General features: G+C 34.4%; 1 protein-coding gene across 1 annotated transcript in view; it reads left to right on the top strand.

Annotated features, from left to right (window-relative positions):
- The window catches only part of RSBN1L (round spermatid basic protein 1 like), a 60,206-nt gene extending 45,670 nt beyond the window's left edge, over positions 1 to 14,536 (top strand). The window contains exons 4-8 of the mRNA XM_077863892.1: positions 3,375 to 3,512; positions 5,537 to 5,679; positions 9,102 to 9,269; positions 10,503 to 10,611; positions 10,692 to 14,536. Coding sequence (XP_077720018.1) covers positions 3,375 to 3,512; positions 5,537 to 5,679; positions 9,102 to 9,269; positions 10,503 to 10,611; positions 10,692 to 11,333 — 1,200 coding nt within the window. The 3' untranslated portion in view covers positions 11,334 to 14,536. The remainder of the gene's footprint in view (positions 1 to 3,374; positions 3,513 to 5,536; positions 5,680 to 9,101; positions 9,270 to 10,502; positions 10,612 to 10,691) is intronic.
- The last annotated feature ends 7,056 nt before the right edge of the window (positions 14,537 to 21,592 follow it).

Below are 21,592 nucleotides of genomic sequence, written 5' to 3'. Positions count from 1 at the left end.
TTTGTGCCAGTCACATCTTCCTTGAGTGCTTAGGAGCTGATCTGTATACAATATTACTTTGGCAGGTACCAGATACTCTAATTGAGACAGGGGAATTTTTCCTTTATTGTACTGATTTAAAAGTGAATAATAACTCATTTTAGTTGAAGGCATATGGATATTTTTGAAATAGAATGTTGACTAAAGGTCATTCATTACCTGTTATATTTTGATTTGAAAGGATATGTCAGATGTTATGGGAAATGGCTCCCTCTTGTGGCAGACTCATTTATGTTGGATTTTAGATTGCCTCTGTAAGAATGTGATGAGCTAAATCTTGTTTTTTAAAATAAGACTTTCCCTTCCTTCCCCCCTCCCCTCAAAACACCCAGTAGAATTGACCCAACAGCCTCTTCTCCCCTCACCTCCTCAATTTTTGTGCTGATAACTATCAAATTTGTTACTGTATTTTCTTCAGATTGATGCTAATACTAGGTAGGAACATCTGTAATATCTTCTGTATTTATTATAGTTCACTATTATTCTGTGGAACTTTTAATATTTTGAGATGTTGATAGATAAACTACTATGAGAAAAACAGGTTTTGAAGTCAGAACAGTTTATGTAATACTGAGCCAAATAAGTTCTGTTTACTGTGAGACCTCTCAGAAACGGTAGTACTGGGTGTGGTAAATCTCCCAAACAGAAGAGTTTCCTCCAAATTTACAAGACGATATAGAATCCTCTTTTCAGGGGCTGGCGTATCAGGAAACATATTTTGGGAAACAGCAAGTTGTTTCAAGTGAGTCATTCTTGTGGTTTCTTTGAATTCCTTATTACCATATTTGCTTCTTCCCTTGTAGCAATTTTTATACATAAAATAAGAGAAAACAGTTTTAAGTCTTACAAATTTACTTTTTTGTTTCCCTGTCAGAAAAGCCACTTTATTCTTTTTGTAGCATGCTGGCCTCAGAGTCAGGTCTCTGGTGTTTTTGTTTTGTTTTGTTTTTTTAAGATTTTATTCATTTATTCATGAGAGACACACAGAGAGAGAGAGAGAGAGAGAGGCAGAGACACAGGCAGAGGGAGAAGCAGGCTCAGCAGGGAGCCCGACATGGGACTCGATCCTGGGACTCCAGGATCACACCTTGGGCTAAAGGCGGCGCTAAACCGCTGGGCTACCTGGGCTGTCCTGTTTTGATATTTTCTGGTAAACTTTCTACTGCATCAAAAAACTGATGGTTTGATTAATGTTTTTGAAGTAAATAAAACAAATTTAGTAATCTCATGTCCACTATCATCAGGATGTGTGTGAGGTTTTCTAGTTAAGTGACTTTGTAGATAATGGAAGCCTTTAGTTTTAGGTACCACGATTTTAATGAGGATAACATTTTTAATGTAATATGCAACAAAATTATACGCAATATAATTTAACTCTGTCTTCAGTCTAGGTTGGTCATTATGATGCTATAATACTGATTTCCTAGGGGAGCTGCAGCTATGTATGCTTGCTTTTTTTTGACTCCTCCCATTTTAAATTTGTAGTTTCTTATTCTTTATGATTTCAGAGGTGAGAAATGTGCCTAATGTAGAAATGTATGTCAGAAGAGACCGTTTTATGAGTCATGGTCTTATGGCATTTCTTTCGGCTACATAGAGATTCTTTAAATCCTTAACCTGTTTCCTCCCCTATCCCACTATCCCTACAGCCCTTGAGTTGTAATTGTTGGATAGATGATTTTTGGAGAGTTGAACCTTTTTATCTTATAATATTGTAGATTTTATTTCATTCCATGTAATGGGATATTTGCTTATATAGTATTTAATAACATAGGTGTCATCTAAATCAAGAAGTATTTCCATTTTTGTGAAAGGTGTATGGATTGTATTCTTATATTTTGTTTTAACTGCTTAAGTGCCATCTGTATATTTTATCAGATACATACTTTTTGAACTTGAATGCATTGTTACATGTAATTTGACATGTTTAAAACATTAAATAAATTCATGATTCCAACTGACTTAGTGTATGTTTGAATATTAGGTTATTAAACTCAAAAGTTGTGTTAAGTGGTATAGAAGTAAACCACTTATAGTGCACTTTATTTTTTAAGATGTATTTATTTTGGAAAGAGGGAGAGAACACACATGCTTTACGTGTGGAGGTGGGGAGGGGCAGAGAGAGAGAGAGGGAGAGAATCTCAAGCAGACTTCCTGCTGAGCATGAAGCCCCACCGGGGGGGCTCTGTCTCATGACTCTGAGATCACGACCTGAGCCAAGATCAAGAGTTGTAGACTTCATCTACTGAGCCACCCAGGTGCCCCATGAAAGCAAATTGTTTTCCTTTATAAAGATTCTTGTTTCTTAACATTAGGATATGAAAAGGCATAGATTTTTTTGCAGTATTTAAATGTGCTTGCCAGAATTCAGGTATCAAGATTTTTTTTTTTTAAGTGGGTGGAGAGGGGCAGAGGGAGAAAGAACCTTAAGCTGGCTCCATGGAGCCTGATGTGGGACTTGATCTCGCGACCCTGGATCATGACCTGAGCCAAAATCAAGAGTCAGATGCTTGACTGATCACGCACGTGGCCTCAGATATCAAGATTCTTGAAGTGCAGGTTGTTGTATTTCAGTTGATACTTGAATGCTACCCATTTGCTAGCATTGTGTGGGTGGCTTTATAGCTTTATGTAATTATTAAATTTCTTTCAGCAATCTGAGGTAAATCATTCCATTTGAGGAAACTAAAACTCAATGAATTTATGTGATTTCTGAAGGTCACATAGCTGCTGGTGATAGTAGAAGTAAAGTTGGGACCTAGCACACCTGATTCTCAATCTCTAGTAGTTTTTATCAGAGTTAATGACAGACATGTAAACCTGGGTTTTAATTAATATGGTATGATCTAGAAGGAAAGATCATTCCCAGTGGCCTTTTAGACATACAACCCACTGGTAAAGGTTAAATGTAACATTTGAGGCAGTCTACTTTTGGAAATTCTTTTTTTTTTTTAACTTTTGGAAATTCTGATAAAAAGATATCAACCATTTAAGAGAATGTAGGATATGAATTTTTGAATATAAATTTCATTGGCCTTATAGATCAAATAATGAATGTTATGAGAAGTTAGACTCAGCTATCTAGAATTATACAGTTTATCTTATCTGTGTTTTCATAAGCAGTATGTAGGAATAGAGAAGATAAAATAGCTTTGGCATAGATTTTTTTCATGCCTTATTTATTTACTTATTTTTACTGTTTGTAAAGGCCTTTTTGTTTTGTTTTGCTTACCTCACATTATGTTATAATATTCTCAGACAATATAATTTGGTGTTACACAATGATAACAAGCATTATCTTATGTGTAACTTTTAATTAAATCCATATCCTTCAGGTAAAAAGAACATATTCTCACGGTACTTACAGAGCTGGCCCAATGCGACAGATCAGCCTGGTGGGAGCAGTTGATGAAGAAGTGGGAGATTACTTCCCTGAGTTCCTTGACATGTTGGAAGATTCACCATTTTTAAAAGTAAGAGAAAACCATATCAAGCAGTCTGAATTGTGGGTGTCACAAATCATAATTGTTTCAGAAATATAATTCCTGTGTATGTGTGTGTGTGTGCATGTGACTCAGTTATTAATTATAATGGCAGAGCTAAGTGGTAAACTAAAAAATAATGCTTGTTGCTGCCACTTTAGGAAATTAGGTTCCATCTGTTTATTAACTTTTTATAAATTGAGAACCAGAGGATTTAAGATGTATAGGAAGGATGCCTGCTAAATTAAATATTTAGGACAAGGGAATGCCTGCTTGGCATTGTGGAAAACTGGCTTGGGAAATTGTACGTCTGTATTTCAATCTTAGCTCTACCTAGCTGGAATGGGCAAGCCTAATTTAAACTTTCTGGACTTCAGTTTCTCATCCAGAAAACATTGCATTTAGATTTAGGTGGTTTTAAAGCCTCTTTAAATTCTTTAAATGATTTCTAGCCAGATTCTTTATATTTTTTCAGTACTTTCTGCATTCTGTTTCTTATTGTGGGCTGCTGGGGCTATCCCACTGAGAAATTTCTGAGCTATGTAGTTATTTAATTAGTAATTCAGAGGTCAGAATGTGACAATTCATTTGTCTCTATTATTTGCCAAATAATCTGTTACACATCTATTTTCACTTCTTGTTCCATTTTTTAGCTTTTTATCCTCTCTTTTTCACTCCAATCCATTTTTCTTTCATTTCCTTTTTTATTCCTTTTAAACCTAATTTGTTACTTTTCTACTTTTCCCAGCTAGTGTCTTCATGAAATTTGATTGCATTTATTTTGAGTAGTATTTTTAAGGGCAGTGTGGGTGGCTCAGTGGTTTAGCACTGCCTTCAGCCCAGGGCGTGATCCTGGAGACCCAGGATCGAGTCCTACATCGGGCTCCCTGCATGGAGCCTGCTTCTCCCTCTGCCTGTGTCTCTGCCTCTCTGTCTTTCTCTTTCTCTGTCTTTTATGAATAATAAAAAAAAAATCTTAAAAATTTTTTAAAATATTTATGTTTGTTTTTAATTTTAAAAGCAAATGAGCTAAATGCATTCTTTTAGGAGAAATTTCATGTGACAGTCCTACCCTTTCTTAAAAGAGGATGCAATGAATGGTTTGTTTGTTTGTTTGTTTGTTTATTTTTAATATTTTATTTATTTATTCATGATAGAGGCAGAGACACATCATGCCCTGAGCCAAAGGCAGATGCTCAACCGCTGAGCCACCCAGGCATCCCTGGATGTTTTTTTTAAATCTCATTCTCCACCATCTCATGGACAATGGCCTTTAGACATTTTTATCTCTCTTTTCTTTTCAAAGGAAAAGTTGCTTTTAGACCAGCAACCTTTTTAAGAGAGGTTAAAGAAATAAATTTTGATTTTGATTTGATTTTCCTTTTTGTTTTGTTAGGCTTTCATTATAACTAATCAAAGACTGGTATCCTTTTCTCTTTTTTTTTTTTTTTTTTTTTTTTTTAGTTTTTAATTATTTATTCATGAGAGACAAAGAGAGAGAGAGGCAGAGACACAGGCAGAGGGAGAAGCAGGCACCATGCAGGGAGCCCGACGTGGGACTCTATCCCGGGTCTTCCGGATCAGGCCCTGGCCTGAAGGTGGTGCTAAACCGCTGAGCCACCCAGACTGCCCAGAGATTGCTTTTTTAAAAAAACTCAATTATTCATCTTTATAGATTCTCATGGAGAACACTTGATTATTTTACCAACTTACTAATATCATATGACCCTTGTATTTGGTAGAAGGAAGAATAACAAATGTTGAATATAGTGAATCATACTTCTGGCAGGGTTAGAGGAGGGAGCTACCCAAGAATAATTACTCTTGGTATGTTTGAAATAGAATTTTTGAAGGAAAATGTATGACAACATAGGAATATATTCAATATAGTATGTATTTCAAATGTGTAAGTATAAAGGTATATATGAAACTTTGTTAAGGGGCAGTATTCTTTAATGTACATTTGGAGATGCATTTTGAAAATAATTGGTTCCTATGTAATTCTTTGCCTCTAGTGTACACTGCCATGGGGGACACTATCTAGTCTAAAATTAGAGAGTCGAAAAGACAGTGATGATGGTCCCATTATGTGGGTACGCCCAGGAGAACAAATGATCCCTGTGGCTGATATGCCAAAGTCACCTTTCAAAAGGAAAAGGTATGTTGAATACAAATTTTTATTGCCAGGGATAGATGTTTTTGTATGTTGGGGGAGGGGGGTGTTCGTTGAAAATTAGAGAAAGAAGGAAGGGAAAGTTTAAAGCATACTTGGAATATGAATTCAAAAATGGCTACATGTGCTAATAAAATTTTTTATAAAATATGAAATAAATAAGGCTTAAGAAATATAGGTAAATGACAGTAAATTGTAATTAGGAATGGAAAAATGTCATTCACAACAAAGACATTGTAAACCATTTGAGAATAAATTTAATTAAAAATACTCAGAACACATATAAAGAAACTTAAACATCTTCTGGAGGATTTAAAATAATACCTAAACAAATGAAAAACCCTTCTATTTTTCAGATTGAATAAAAATGATAGTCCTTTGAAATTTTTAGGATTTTAGTTGAACTCACACTTCCAGCACTGGATTTAATGATTTTAAAGTTCAGAAGGAAGAATAAATCAACAAATAGCCAAGAAAACTGAATGAGAAAATAAATGAGGGGGGGCTTTTGTTATTAGAAGTTAAAAATTATTATAAAGCTTAAAAAGATCTTTGGAATAAGATAAAGAACCCAGATAGATCAAAGTGTATTGAGAACTTAATATATGAGATAGATGAGAAAAGGAAGATTTGTTTAATGAGTAATGCTGGCATAATTGAAGTCCATTTAAAAGAAAAACAAAGCCATAACCCCCATCTCATAAATAAGTTAGAGATGTGAACATAATAGATAAAAAATTAAAATATAAGAATAAAATTTTTAAACCTAGGAGAGACCTTTCTAAGCAAGATGAAAAATATAATTGCAGTACTATTTGTGAGAGAAAAGATACCAGCAACAACAAAGTTCAAAACTATCATGGACTGAACTTGTAACGTGACAAAGTTAATAGACAAAGAGCATTCCCTGATTGACAAGGAAAATGTAACACAACCCAGTAGAAAAATTGGTCTCAGCCAGTTATATTAAAAGAATAATGAAATATTACTTTTACCTATTACATTACCAAAACAAATAGAGCAATAATACTGCATGTGTATGTGAGAAAACAGAATATTTATATATTGTTGGTAGAAAGGTGAGCTGCTGTAATTGTTCTGTGAAAGTAATTTAACAATAGCTCACGAAGTTTAACATATATATTCTTTGATCCACCACTACCACTTTTGGGAATCTGTCTTAGGAAATGAAAGCACTAAAGGTAAATGTATAAGAATATTAATTGCAGCATTATTTGTAGTAAGAAAAAGAATTTAAAATGGTCTGAGTGCCCATCAATAGTGGAATGATTGAATTCATTTCGGCACGTTACTATTAAAAATACGGTGAAATAAAATCTTTAAAAAATCATTAAAAAAATGTTTAAGTAAACAAAACCCAATTTCCATTCCTTTGGGGCTCCTGGCTGGCTCAGTTGGTAGAACATGTGACTTTTGATCTTGGGATTGTGAGTTCGAGCCCCATGTTTGATGTAGAGATTAAATTACTTAAAAAATATATAATCTTAAAAATATATATATAAATGAATTATTTATGTCTGTTTATATGGAAGGATGTTCATGACATTTGAAAAGAGCAAAATATAGAGTAATGTGGCCAGTATGATTCTGTTTGTATGAAAGAAATAAACATGTATAAGTCTATAATTATTGAACACAGAAAAGTATGGAAAAATGTATACTGGGTTAACATTGGTGGGAATGGAGTGGGTAATAGAACTTTTTTTAGATCCATAATTACTAATTACAGTGATTATTAATTTTAAAAGAAAAAACAGGGAAAATGGTCACTGAGTAAACTGTAGGTTGCACGATGACAGGGGACTATATTATGCTGGTTACTTAGGTGTCTCTAAGCACCTAAACAGAGTTCCTGGTGCTTAAATATCTGTTGAATGACATTTTTACAAGTTAATTTATAAGTTGGTAGTAAATGATAAAATTGGTGTTTCTCAGTAGTTCTTGGATTTATAAATCATCTTGAGAATCTGAAAGTCTCTCCCCAGAACAAGTGCAAATATACATGTTTTACATGTAATTTAAAGGAGTTCACCAGCCCTCTGAGGAACCTGGCCTGCACCTCAGGGATTATTACCCATGTAAATGTGATGATTTCACATCACACTGTTTAGCCTGACCTACTAATAACAACACTACCCAAGGCACTACTGTGCTAAATGCTTCATATAAAGTCTTAATTTGTTAGAATGCGGTGTTAATCATACCAGAGTTGTAGGCTTTCAAGCCCCTGTTAGCTTTCCATAGGAATCAATGTCCTCGTCTAGCTTTCAGACACATGCAGAACATTAATCACAAAGAGCAAAAAAAGCATGGTTTTTTTTTCGTCACATCACCTCTGTGTGTGTGTATATGTGTAATAAGACTGTAATACAAGAGTTCACAAGAGCAATAAGTTGTAGAGATTGAGCATGGGAAATTAGAGAATAGGAAAGAATGATTCTAGGGGTTTAGACTAAGATGAGAGGAGAAAATTATGGGGGCAATCTCAAGTTGTCTCTGAATGCCATAGAAAAACCATACAGGAAAATAAATAAGATGATGATTCCCAAAGAAATTCTTCTCACCCTTTTCCCCATCTGTAGCAAAAGTAGAGTTTTTGCATTCAATGAGTCTAGATGAGCCGTAGGGGGATGGCCAATGGCAGGTGGTTGTCTTCTAAGAGGGAGCTAAGATTTTCTTTCTGCCTCTAAAAAAATCCTGCATGTTTTGTGGAAGTACTTATTACTTGGTGTTTTCATGCTATTTATCTGTTAGTCTTTCTCTCACTGGAGTATAAACTCCCATGAAAGTGGGAAACCTGTTATATTCATTACTGTTTTGTTCATTGGCTGCAGTGCCTAGGTAGGACCTGGTATATAGTAGGTATTCTATAAATATTAATTAATCCATTTTTAAAGTTACCTGTTTGTTCCATATATGCATCTTACATTAGCCATGTGACTTGAGGGGTGGAGAGGTAGGGGAATGGTTCTACAGATAAGGCCCAAACAAACCTTGTAAAGATTCTGGGCAGGAGAAATTGGGTAAACCACACCATCTGTCATTTCGTTGTTTATCTACCTTACAACTGCCACTTTTGTGAAGAGTGTGTTAGAAAAAGGAGTATGTGTTTTTGTTTGTACTTGTTCATTTTAAAAATAGAACCTGATTTGGAAGCAGATGATTTAAAATTTCCTTTTGTCTGAATTATGTGATTACTAAATGCTTCATGGTAGTTAAGCCTCTCAGTACATCAATACAAATGTTTCAAGGCGATTAAACCTTAATACACAGGACTGCCTCTTTCCCCCCACCTCCATTTTATATATATATAAAATGATGTATATTTTATATATATATAAAATTAATATATATAATATTGTATAAATGTAATTTTATTTTAACAGAACTACCAATGAAATAAAAAACCTGCAGTACCTACCTCGAACCAGTGAGCCCCGTGAGATGCTCTTTGAAGACAGGACAAGAGCCCATGCAGATCATATAGGACAAGGTTTTGAAAGACAGACTACAGCTGCTGTTGGAGTGTTGAAGGCTGTGCACTGTGGAGAGTGGTATATATTAACTAAGTGCCTTTTTTTTTTTTTAAACTGCTATTTTCATGAGAGGTTTTCTTGGGTGGTTTCTCTGTAATTCTCCTTACTGTAGGGAAAGAAAGTTTCAGTTTTCTTTGTATTTGGATATCCTTTTTTTGTTTGTTTTTAAAGATTTTATTCATTTATTCATGAGAGACAGAGAGAGAGAGGTAGAGACACAGGCAGAGAGAGAAGCAGGCTCTGTAGGGAGCCCGATGTGGGACTCCATCCCGGAACTCCAGGATCATGCCCTGAGCCAAAGGCAGATGCTCAACCACTGAGCCACCCAGGTGTCCCTGTATTTGGATATCCTAATTGTATAAATGCACTAAAGGTTTTCAGTTGTTAGAATGTAGTTTTACTCTTTTGAGTTTGACTGTAATAATTTCATTTTCTAAGTGACTAGATGTGAAAACAATTGTCTTGACTAAGGTTAAAGAAAAACTAAGGTTCACTTGGTGCTTACTGTATTGTCATTGTCCCTGATGAGAAGCTGGCATCATTATTAACTCTTCCTTCCCTGTACATTAATGTAAAGTATAAGGTTTAGATTTTATCACTGGTTTTTAGAAATTTGTTTATAATTTGCCTTAGTATGACTTTTTTTTTGGATTTATGTTGCTTGGAATTACATTCTAAAATCCATTTTCGAGCATGTTCTATAAAAATGTATTTGTATATTGCTGATTAATTGGATAATTTGGGCATTTTTTTAGAATTATATTTAAAGACACTATTAACCCCCACAAATAGAGTGATAATAGTTTATTAGCACTTTTCTAATGAGTATCTCTTAATTTATTAAGGATTACTTAGGAATTTTAGGTTTAATTGCAGTTATATGTGTATTTATTGGAAGAAAGTATTCTCTTCTCCCCATATTTATTACCTCCAATTTTTACATAGTAGCTTCATCTTTAGCATTTAATCTGTTATTGACCTTGAAGACAGAGCCCTTAGTTTTTTTATTTCAATAATTAACCAGTTCAAATGTGGTTATACATAGCTATAATAAAATGAGGTTTTTTTTTTTAAATTTATGTTTAGGCCCAAACTCATGGTTTTATCCCTTTAAGTATGTAAAGTGGTCTTCTAATAACTTTATTTCTAGGGACTCTTGTTTTGACCATAAACTATTTTTGCTTTAAATTTAATAAGGACTTAACAGAGTGAAATATTAATGGAAGATTCTTCATTATCTCATGTTTTTAGGCCTGCTCAACCCCGAATAACCAAAGATGTAATTTGTTTTCATGCTGAAGATTTCTTAGAAGTAGTTCAACGAATGCAGTTAGATTTACATGAGCCTCCACTTTCTCAGGTATATCTTAAAGCATTACTGTCTTCAGTTTAATTTTTATTGTGGAAAAGACTTAACAGTATTCCTGTTTCTTTTCTTAGTGTGTCCAGTGGGTTGATGATGCAAAACTTAATCAACTGAGGAGGGAAGGCATCCGCTATGCCAGGATTCAGCTGTATGATAATGACATTTATTTTATTCCAAGGAATGTTGTTCATCAGTTCAAGACAGTTTCAGCTGTATGCAGTTTAGCCTGGCACGTTCGGCTCAAGTTGTATCACTCAGAGGAGGAGATTGCTCAGAATACAGATACTCATGAAACAGGCACATCACCAGATTCCACATCATCAATTCTTCGATCTCACACTGATCACATGATTTGTGCTGTAAGCAAAACCTCCTTGGATTCTAATTTTTCAGACAAACTTCATTCTAAATCTGAATTACAGCAGATGAAACATGAACCTATTGCATCCGTAAGAATCAAGGAAGAACCTGTGAATGTTTATATTCCTGAAAAGACTAGAGCACCGAATAATATGGATGGCAAGAATGCTAAAGCAAAATTGGATCATGTTCAATTTACAGAATTTAAGATTGACATGGACTCTAAATTTGAAAATAGCAACAAAGATTTAAAGGAAGAATTATGTCCTGGAAGTCTCATAAGTCTAGTTGATACAAGGCAACATAGTTCAGCACATTCAAATCAAGATAGAAAAGATGATGACATTTTGTGCTAAATTTGTACATACCATTTAAAATTCTTTTTTTTTTAAAGTTAATAATGTAATAAAGATTCATGAATTCTGAAAGCAAGCCAAGGACTTGCTCCCAAGTCTGTTACAAAATAGAGTTTATGTAGCTTTGTAACATTCCTCAGTGCCTGTCCATAACTGTGAAGTATCAAAGCACTTAGGGCCAGATGCACTGTAAACATTACAGGTTTAAACAAAAGGAGTCTTTAAAGAATCATTTGGTTTGGAATTATAGGTTTTAGAATAGAGCTGACATTAACATATATATATATTTTTTGTAATATGAGCCAGAATTCTTTTTTGACAATTTAAGGCTTTTCCATAGAGCTTATTTATACCAATTTTTTTTTCATTTTAATGTGTCAGCACTGTAGTGTAAATAGCTTTTAAAAAATCTTTTTAGTGTGATTTATACTGAAATGTGAGCCACTTAATAAAGGTTCATAATAATAAATATGTTTTCTCTTGGGTCTGCAAAAACACAAACTGACAATTCAGTTAAATCATTTATTTGGTCTATTATGTTTCTGCTGGTATATCAATTTACAGTGGTAATGGAGTGCAAATGTATGTATTCAAATCTAGCGAATATTTAAATTCCCCACATTGTGTAAGCATTTTTAAAACCAAGATTCAGTTATGAAAGCATATTTATATATGTGTGTATTATGGGAATATATAGAGATATGTATATCATATTTTGCATAACTTCTTTCTTAAATTGCTGAATAATATGAATATGTGAAACTTCCTAGCCTCACTCCCGGGAATACATTTTAAAATATTTATGTTCAACATTTAGAAAGCAGTTTAGGTAATAGAAGCAGTTTTATGAAGTTGGGGGAAACAAGGTCAGTTATTGGTATTTAACACTCAACTCATGAAGTAACATGGCCAGATTACATTGCCCTAACATAAATCTCCATAGTGTTTGGAATGATAAAAAAAAGTTGAGAAAATTTTCTTACTAATAGACACCTGTACTATATTTAATAGTAGCTGGGTAAAAATCTTTAGTTACAGAATGTTTCATTGTAAGCAGTTAAAATCCTCTTTTACATTTTTCTCAGAGAACAGGAGAAAGTATGATAAACCTAAGGGCCATGACTCAACTGCCATATACAGAGATATAATTAACAAAATAAGATGTGTTACCTCAGTTTTCTAAGGATCCTTCTCCCTACCCTAGCAAGGTAAACAACTTAGAATACTGTTTTGTTTTGTTTTCCCAAAACTCTAGAAAGTAAAATTAGGGTAGGAAACAGGATGGCTAGTGCCTAGCTAAAGATTAAAACAAATCTCTTCAGTGATGGACTTCAGCACTATTTGAGACTGCTTCCACTACTGTAATTAAAATCAAACAAATGTCTTTATGCTTTGATATAAGGAACTCTGCTCATTGCAAATTTATTTTATCTTTGGTATTTTTCTGGGCTTATACTTTGACGACTTTTAACTGAGGTTCTTTGTGTAGTCTTTTGGGTTACTGTTGCTCCTGAAATTGTTTCTGCTCCAGCCTTGTTTGTGGTACCCCTAAAACTGCTTATCTTTCTGGGCTAGGGAGAAGCCACTTAAGAGGCATTTCACCAGAAAAAAATCAATTGCAGCAGTGACATCATTTCTGGCCCACATTTTAAATGGGCTTGGCAAATATTGTAGGAAATCTCAATGGTTTATAGGAAATCAGTATATTTGCAATATAGGAATTTTCATGGGATAAGGAAAGTATAAATCATGATAATGTAAATAGGGATTCTGTTTTATATGTTAGTTTTAGCCTGCTCCTCATCACTTTAATCTTCTTTTTTAAGCTAAATTTATCATTTGCCATCTACCTTTTTGGGGATAAAAGTTCATAACAAACTAGTATTGAGAAATAGGAGAGCATGTGGTTAAAATGTTTTCTTTTTTTAATTGAAGGGTGATATATTTAACAATGTTTTAGTTTTAGTTTCCTAGTAGTATACACATAGTTGCATGAGATCATACAGTAATAAAATGTCTTTAGGGTATCCCAAAAATATTATATATGAGCCTTAAACTTTTAACTAAAAGAAATATCTAAAACAACCACAGTGGTTGCTTTTAGGTGTAGTTTCTTATATAACCAATACTCAAAATTTCTCCATATTTTGAAAATTTAATGTTTTGTAAAATGCATACATCTCTGTGATGTATATATGATGTATGAAGTGAAATATAAATCAGTGGGCTCAGATTTCAAGATATAGCTTTGTCACCTTGAATAATGTTATATTCCTTGTCTTAGTGGGTTATAATTTTTGAATCCTCTTCGGATGCAACCTAAGAACTTGCTGACTTGCCTTTGTTAAACACAAATCATTTCTATTTCAATATTGCATTATTATTAACGGTTTCCTAGTAAGTACATTCCAAACACAAGTTTTTTGTTGATATTCCAATTTCTTGGACCAGAATGATAAAGTGCTTAAGATGTAGTTTCTATATGATCTTAAGCTATCTAAATAGTCATTATATAAAGTATTAAATTGATACACAGACCTTAAAAAAATAAGGTATATCAGTGGTGTCTGCTGCAGTGTTTTTTTTTTTTTTTTTTTTTTAATTACTTTGCTTTATACCCTTTTAGCCAAGAAGTAGAACCTTTTCCATTCTCAGGTTAGTTGGTTAGCTAGCAAAAGAATTAAGCATTTGTGATATTTAGTTGAAAACTTTACTAAAGCCATATTCATTACCCTTAACCCTCAGGCTGCTGACCTTAAATAAAGATTAGGTTGATCTGGCACAGAACTGTGTGTGTGCACGCGTGTGTGTGTGCGTAAGATTATTGGAAATATTATGTTTATACCCACAGATATTCATTTTCAGTCCATTCTATAACTTTGGGGAAGGGAGGGGTCAGAGACATTAGGACAAATTTTATTTCTTGTGTTATGTCTTCACGGTATTTCATTAGTGTTCCTTGAAATGGTTTTTTCCCCAAATAACTTACGGCAGGTGAGATCATTTTTGTAAATAATAGATTAGCAGTGTTTTGTTGGTAAATTTTCATTCAGTTATTTTGTTGACAAGTTTATTGTCATGTAAAGCAAATACCTAAAAATTCGTTTTACATTTAGCAAAGATGCAAGATTTGATTTTAGAGTTTGAGAGGAATTTTCCTTGTCTTCCACCTTTTTAATAAATACTAAAATTGATAACTGTAATCTTTTTACCTTTGTTTTGTAATTATTTTCTTGTATTTGACATTTTCATTTCATCATCTTTAAAAGTTCTTGTTTCTGTCTTCAACCGAAGCCGTAAGATCTTGAAAGTGACTCCAATCTGAATACCTTTTTTTTCTCTTAAAAATTATCAAAAGTTGATTCATGCCAACCTAGAATATTGAGGATTACCTTAAGCAAGGTTATTAAACTAGTTATTTAGTTCAGTGTAGGTGCTGGGATAGCATGCTAAATCACTTCCCTTCCCTCTAGACAGGATTATTTCTATCCTAGGAGGGGCGGACAAAAATGCATTGTTTTCAAAGTATTTTAAGGTGGTAAAAAGTGACAGGATGGGTTTTAGGTCTTCAGACTGATAGAAGATCTGATTATTAATCTTTCTTCCACCTCATGTAACTATTTTGATATGTAAACAGAATTTTACTGGTTTTAGAATGCCTAGTCTATTTCATGAAAGAGTTAGTTATGTTTGACATGTTTGGCACTGACAGTGTACTTCAGATAAAACAATTAAAAGGACAACTTGGGAGAAGTATAAATTTCTATCTCTGCTCTGGCTTTTCTTTCTTTAGCATATCTCAGATGGAAATCATTGCTCTTTAGAATGTCAAGCACAAGAAGATAAAAGCAGAGATGCTTTTTTCTTTAAGTTTACAGATGTTGCAGGACATATCTTGACATATCTCTACCAGGAGGTCAGAGAAAGGAGGGGAAAACATCTTGGATTTCAGGTTATCTTCCCTTCTAGGACTTCAGACCCAATCAGGGAGTGTGAGAATAAAATGTGGGCAAATAGGATTTATGTTGGTTAGAAATTTAAAGTGAAATTGTGACATACTACTTGTATGTCTTATTATCTGCCTTCCAAGAACTGCACTATTAAAATAATGAGAACTCTGGATCCTTCTACACATTTTGAAATTTAGAATTTTTTTTTAAATTTTTATTTATTTATGATAGAGAGAGAGAGAGAAAGGCAGAGACACAGGCAGAGGGAGAAGCAGGCTCCATGCACCGGGAGCCCGATGGTGGGACTCAATCCCGGGTCTCCAGGATCGCGCCCTGGGCCAAAGGCAGGCGCTAAACCACTCCGCCACCCAGGGATCCCCTGAAATTTAGAATTTATGCATCTATATTTTTAAAATGTTAAATCTGTACACTTGCCTATAAAGTTTATTGCTTTGGTACTACTGAAGACTACAAAATATACAGATTCAGAGACAAGTCAGTAGAGTTGCAAATATTTTGCATAATGTTTAACATTTTATTTGGATAGGCAATTGCACATCCTCCCTCTACCCAAGTTTTTTCTTTCTTTAAAAGTTTGTTTTTGTTTTTAACTTAGCCAGACATTTATGTGACAAATCTTGGGTCTGTCTTCTTTTAAAAAAAAAACAAAAACAAAAAAAACCCCAAAAAAGCGTTTCTTCAGCCTGGCTTTTGTTTATGTTATTGTTTCATCTCTCTTTTTGATGACAAGGTTCTTGGAAATCTGTCTGCCTTCACTTCCTCATTTCACTACAATTTTGTCTTAATCTTCAGATTTAATCACCCAGCTGAAGTGGTAGTCTCAAAGGTCACCGTATGACTGCCAAATTCAGTGGCTTCATTCCTTAATACTTCTGTTTAATCCTTTCAGCACTTGTTAGTTTTGTACTCCTTAAAACTCTGTGTATATATAACCTATCTGTTTTGTTTTTCCATTTCTCTTTATTATTATTATTTTTTGCTTTTCCATTTCTTTGGATGTCTTCTTCAGCCGTAGCCATCACTATTTAAAGCAGTCTCAGGTTCTGTCTCTACACTTTGTCCCTGAATTATCTTCGTGACCCCATGACTTGTCAGTGTTGGTTTCTCACTTCAGCTCTAATGATCTCTATAATCAGAACTAAATCCTTCTCTTCTCCCTTGCCCCCAAGCATTAGCTGTTCCTTTCCCTCCTAATTTGGTTATTGGCATCACTATGTCTCTACCTAGTCATTGCAAAAGTTACCTGGTTTCTCTTTTCTTCTATATACAATGTATTGTGAGATTTTCTTGAGTTGACCCCAGAAATGTTCATAATTTGTCTACTTGTTGTAGATGTTCACAGCCATGTTAGATGTTCATCTCACCAGGACTCTTAAAATATCCCAAAATGTTCTGGGCTGCCTGTACTCCTCTGCCCCTATGCCTGTTCCAGTCCATTCTTTGTTACTACCAGATTGATCTTCCTAAGACAGATATGATTGTTACTCTTTAGCTTAGAAATATTCTATGACTGTTTTCCTAAAGAATAGAAGCCAAACGCTCAGCATTACACCAAAAAGCCTTCATGATATGGCTTTTCCAGTTTCATCCATCACAATCTTCCATTAATGTGCCCAATTTCCAGCTTTACTGAGTGCCAGTACTTGCCATTTCTTTTGTGTACTTTAAAAAGTCTTTACCTTTGCTGGGGAAATCCCTGCTTGGAATACAACACTGTGAAATCTTTTTCCAAAACTTTAAACATCTCTTCTGTGTTTTACTGAGTTTATGCATTCCAACTGTCCCCTTTACCCCAAAGCTGGTGTAGAACCATTTCTTCCATCTGCTTCTTGTGTCCTTCTGTTCACATCATTAATATAACTATTAGTTAAGTATATGTTGGGCTCTAGCTAAACCATGAGCTGTAAGTTCCAATTTTATTTTTATCCCTTTGTGTCCTCAATGCCTAATATATACACCTGGTATTCAATAAATATTTGAAGGAACAAAAGTTGCACCTTTACTGGGGTGGGAAAAACTAATCATGTAGGTTTCTATGATTTAAAAACTCTGCCTCTGACTTTAATTCATAATGTAATTCTAGAATTGCAATAGAAAAGTGGAGAAAATTCGATCAGCAGGCACCATAAGGAGACTAAGTTTCTATTTGGTACTTCAGTCTTATGAATAAGGTTTAAGAAGTACCCCTGTTAAATATCTAGGCCCATTGGGCAATGTGGATAAAATAAGTATCGTAAAGATTGCTAAACCTGTAAGACCCAACTTTTTTTCTCCAACGAGAGATACACTTATTATAAACTGAGGATAAATTTAAACTAGACTTAAAATTATTAAAATGGCAAATCTAAGAAGCAGGTTTAGTATCTTATAGTCGGAAGCATGTTTTTATCATACTAAGTCTTATTTGGCAAGATGAAGTCTCCCTACTGATATAAATATTCAAAAATTGGGAATATTGAATGTGATAACATGCACCAATATTTTTAGTCTATATGTGTTCTGTTGCAGGAGTGAGACAAGGACATAAAGGTGGCACATTTTCACAGACCTCCTCCTGTAAAGCCTCTGATATGATACTATGCTGAGAACATTTGAATAGTACAGCTATGGGTAACGAAAGGGGACTAATAAACTTGTAAATGTTGAGAAATCAGTTTTTCCCATTGGTAAAAAGGTGGGGAGTGGGGGCAGGGAATACCTATCTATTCTGTTAATTGGTGGTGAGAATTAAATCAGAGAACATGCCAAGTGCTTGCTTAGTGCATTGGTTTATATATTGTAGACACTACAAATGTTAGCTTCTGATCCTAGAATTAACACAGAAGAGCTATGTTCTGGGTCAGCCTAATCATTTCACACCTTTCTCACTAATTATCTCTTCTCTGCATTCCTCCCTCTAGTTTTGGGCAAAGGATAGGCATCTGGGAAGAGGAAAATGTTTATCAAGGGATCATGAGATTTGGTGGAAGTAGGTAGATTTTTTCAAAAACTTACTTCTTCCTAGTTCACTATTTTGCCCAGGGCCAGCAATTCAAAATCATGTCTTGTTACAGACTGCCCTTTTCTGATTACAAATTAGTATTTGTAGTATATAGATGATGGCAGTAAATTTACTTCATGGTATAAGATACCAGTATGATTACAGTATAACTTGAACACAGGACATGCAAAATGAGAGTAAAACATTAAAATGTAAAGTAGATCCCTCTCATAAAAGCTTTTAACCCAAGGTTACCTTATCTGGCATTTGGTAACTGGTATGTATCTTCCATGGATGCCATTTTTTTTCTTCTGTAGCAAACCAATTTTGGAAATAGCTTTTGGAGTTAAAACTTCTCCATTTTTCAGGGATCATGGGCTGATCTCATTTCATTTATCTGGGCTTTAGTTTTTCCATCATTATAATGAGGCTTTTTCCCCCTGTTTGTTTTATCCTGGTTCTAATATTATAATTCCCGTGTACTTTCACTATGTCATTAATTATAAGAACACCAACAATACTTTGAGGACAACTGATATTTACTGTGGAAACATGACCAATTAAGATTAAAGGAAACTCGTTTTGTAGTTTGTGGCTTGTTTCTTAATGTAATGCTAAAAGGACTCTGATTAATTTTCTCTCAGTAAAGAGAAATAACTATTTTTGATGACCCAGATGCATAGTAATTAATATGCCTGCCCCTATATGAAAATGCCTCTATGGTTTCCTCTTCTTTTTTGGCCATCACTTCTGTTCATTAGTCAACGTCAGTTTCTCTTACTTGCTGCATTGCAAAAACAGACTGGAAAGCAGATGATTTAATTTGTAAGATTAATAACTTAAAATTACAGTAAACTCTAGCCCACAAATGGAAGCTGTGTGCAACTATTTTTCTTGGTGCTTGGAAGCTCTCTTGCTGGATTTGTGTTCATGTTTCATGTGGTGGATTGATGGCACCAATATACTCAGCCTCTGTTCATGAAATACTGCTGAACAAGTTGTGAATTCTTTCAATATTTTCTACTTTTCACATTTTCAAGTCATAAAAAGTTATTTTGTCCACAAGTTGCTTTTACCCAGACTTTCTGATAAATCTTTTGCTCCACACCAGATTACATTACTTCTTACCCATGTTGACCTGGAAAATACTGGTTTCACAAGGAACCTTTCATGTTTAAGTTAAATCTTTGTATTATAAACAAAATATCCTAGAACTAAAACAGGAAGGTATTTTTCTGCAATACTGTTTATATATTATTCCATTAGTTTTGCTTTTTCTGTGAGCATAATTTCTATCCTATTTTTAATTACTTAATGTTTTAAGTGTATTCCAACCACTGAGGCTGTGATATTGTGTTTTATAAGAAATACACATCTGGTCTTCATCCCTATTCCTGGCACAGGAATTTAACACCCTTAGAATTTTCTAAGTGTTTAGCATGAAAAAGGTGTCTTTTGAACTTACGTTAATGAGGTAACTTGGAAAACTCCTAGGTAACTTAAGGATGGGGGCTGGTTGCCAGGGAGAAACAACATTGTGATTAAAGGGTTAGAACTCCTCCTTCCTTATCTCCAGGGGAGAGGAACTGGAGATTGAGTTCAGTCACCAATAGCCAATGATTTCATTAATATTCGATGTAATCAAGCCTCCATAAAATCCTAAAAGGACAGGGTTCAGAGAGCTTCTGGGGTGGTGAACACAAGGAGATGGAAGAAGAGTGGTATGCCAGGAGACCATGGAAGCTCCTTGCCCCTTCCCCATACCTTGCCTTACCATTTCTTCCATCTTGCTGTTCCTGAGTTATATTCTTTTATAATAAACTGGTGATCTAATAAGTAAAATGTTTCTTTGAGTTCTGTGAGCTGCTCTGGCAAATTAATCAAGGGAGTCATGAGAACAATCTATAGCTGGATTTGTAACTGGTATCTGAAGTTTGGAGGGAGGAGGTATCTTCTGGGATTGCACCTTAACCTGTGGTATCAGATACTATTTCCAAGTAGTGTCAGAACTGAATAAATTCCTTGGTGGTATGGGGATAAAACGCACATTTGATTTGGTGCCAGAATCAAGGAGGCGCATGTCAGTAACTTGCGCTGCTTTAAGGTATTTATTTAGTCTAGTTAGTTTATTTAGTTTATTTACCAAACTAGGTAAGAAAATGTTCTACTTTCTGGGAACCTTTCAGATACTATTACAATTAACTGACCCTCATGGATCAACAGGTTGGTTATTGTGTTGCCTTTTAGATACAATTCTTACCCAGGTTTCTCTCTTAACTGGAGACCTGTTCCACCTTTTCTCTTAGAAATCTCATATAGAATTTTTGCTTTTGCTTGTTTTATGGCCTAGCTCACAGGTCTGTTTTTTGTGTGGCTGTGAGGCAAGAATAGTTTTTATAGTTTTAAGCAACTGGAACAAAAGCCAAAAGAATACTACTTTGTGATATGTGGAAGTTTTACAAAATTTAAGTTTCATTGTCCATAAAATTTTATTGGAACATAATCATGGTTTATGGCTGCTTTCTCATCACAGAGCTGACTTGAGCTGTTGAGATAGAAAGCTTAAAATATTTATTATATAGACATTTACGGAAAATTTCTGCTGACTCCTGACCCAGCTAATTGCATGTGATGCTGTCCTTTTCCTTTTCCCTGTGAGAGAGCATCCTTAGATAATACTTGCACAGATACAACTTCTGCTGAATTTCAAAATCCTCCTGTCTGGTTTCTAATAGAAACGAAAGCTTTCTTCTACTTTGAATCTATCATTAGAGAGACCAAATAGTTTGGAACTCTCAGTTGAACAAGGAATATCTGATCAAGTCTGGAACATTATGTTCCCCAAATTAACTGTCCTTTTCCATCCTATTTTTAGAAGCTCAAAATAGGAATATATACCAATTATAAGACAGTAAAACGCTTGTAACTGATCGTTTTTTATTTATTTAGCTTAGCTCTGTAGTTTCAAACAAGGAGTTAAAACCATATTAATCTGATGTTGTAGCTTAAACGTTGTCATGTTATGTGCTTTACAAAGGAGAACTAGACCAAAATGCTATAGTCAAAGCAATCCTCTCAAGTATTACCACCTAGGAATCACTTTCTTGTGTGTTAGATATTTTTAAAACAAACAAAATACTACTTTGGGTTCTTCCCAAAGCTAAAAGTGAGGGCGGTGTAAGGGCAGGAACAATCACCTGCTTTAGGGTTATAATGCACTTAAGACTGTTTGGAATTCTTACAAGTGATGTCACCTATGCTTCCCTGGAATGGTTTAAGTGCCTTTGGTAGGATCACCTATAAACTCT

This window comes from Canis aureus, chromosome 21 (genome assembly GCF_053574225.1).
Source record: "Canis aureus isolate CA01 chromosome 21, VMU_Caureus_v.1.0, whole genome shotgun sequence".
In the NCBI taxonomy this organism is placed as follows: Eukaryota; Metazoa; Chordata; class Mammalia; order Carnivora; family Canidae; genus Canis; species Canis aureus.
This window is presented reverse-complemented; position numbering and strand designations above follow the sequence as displayed.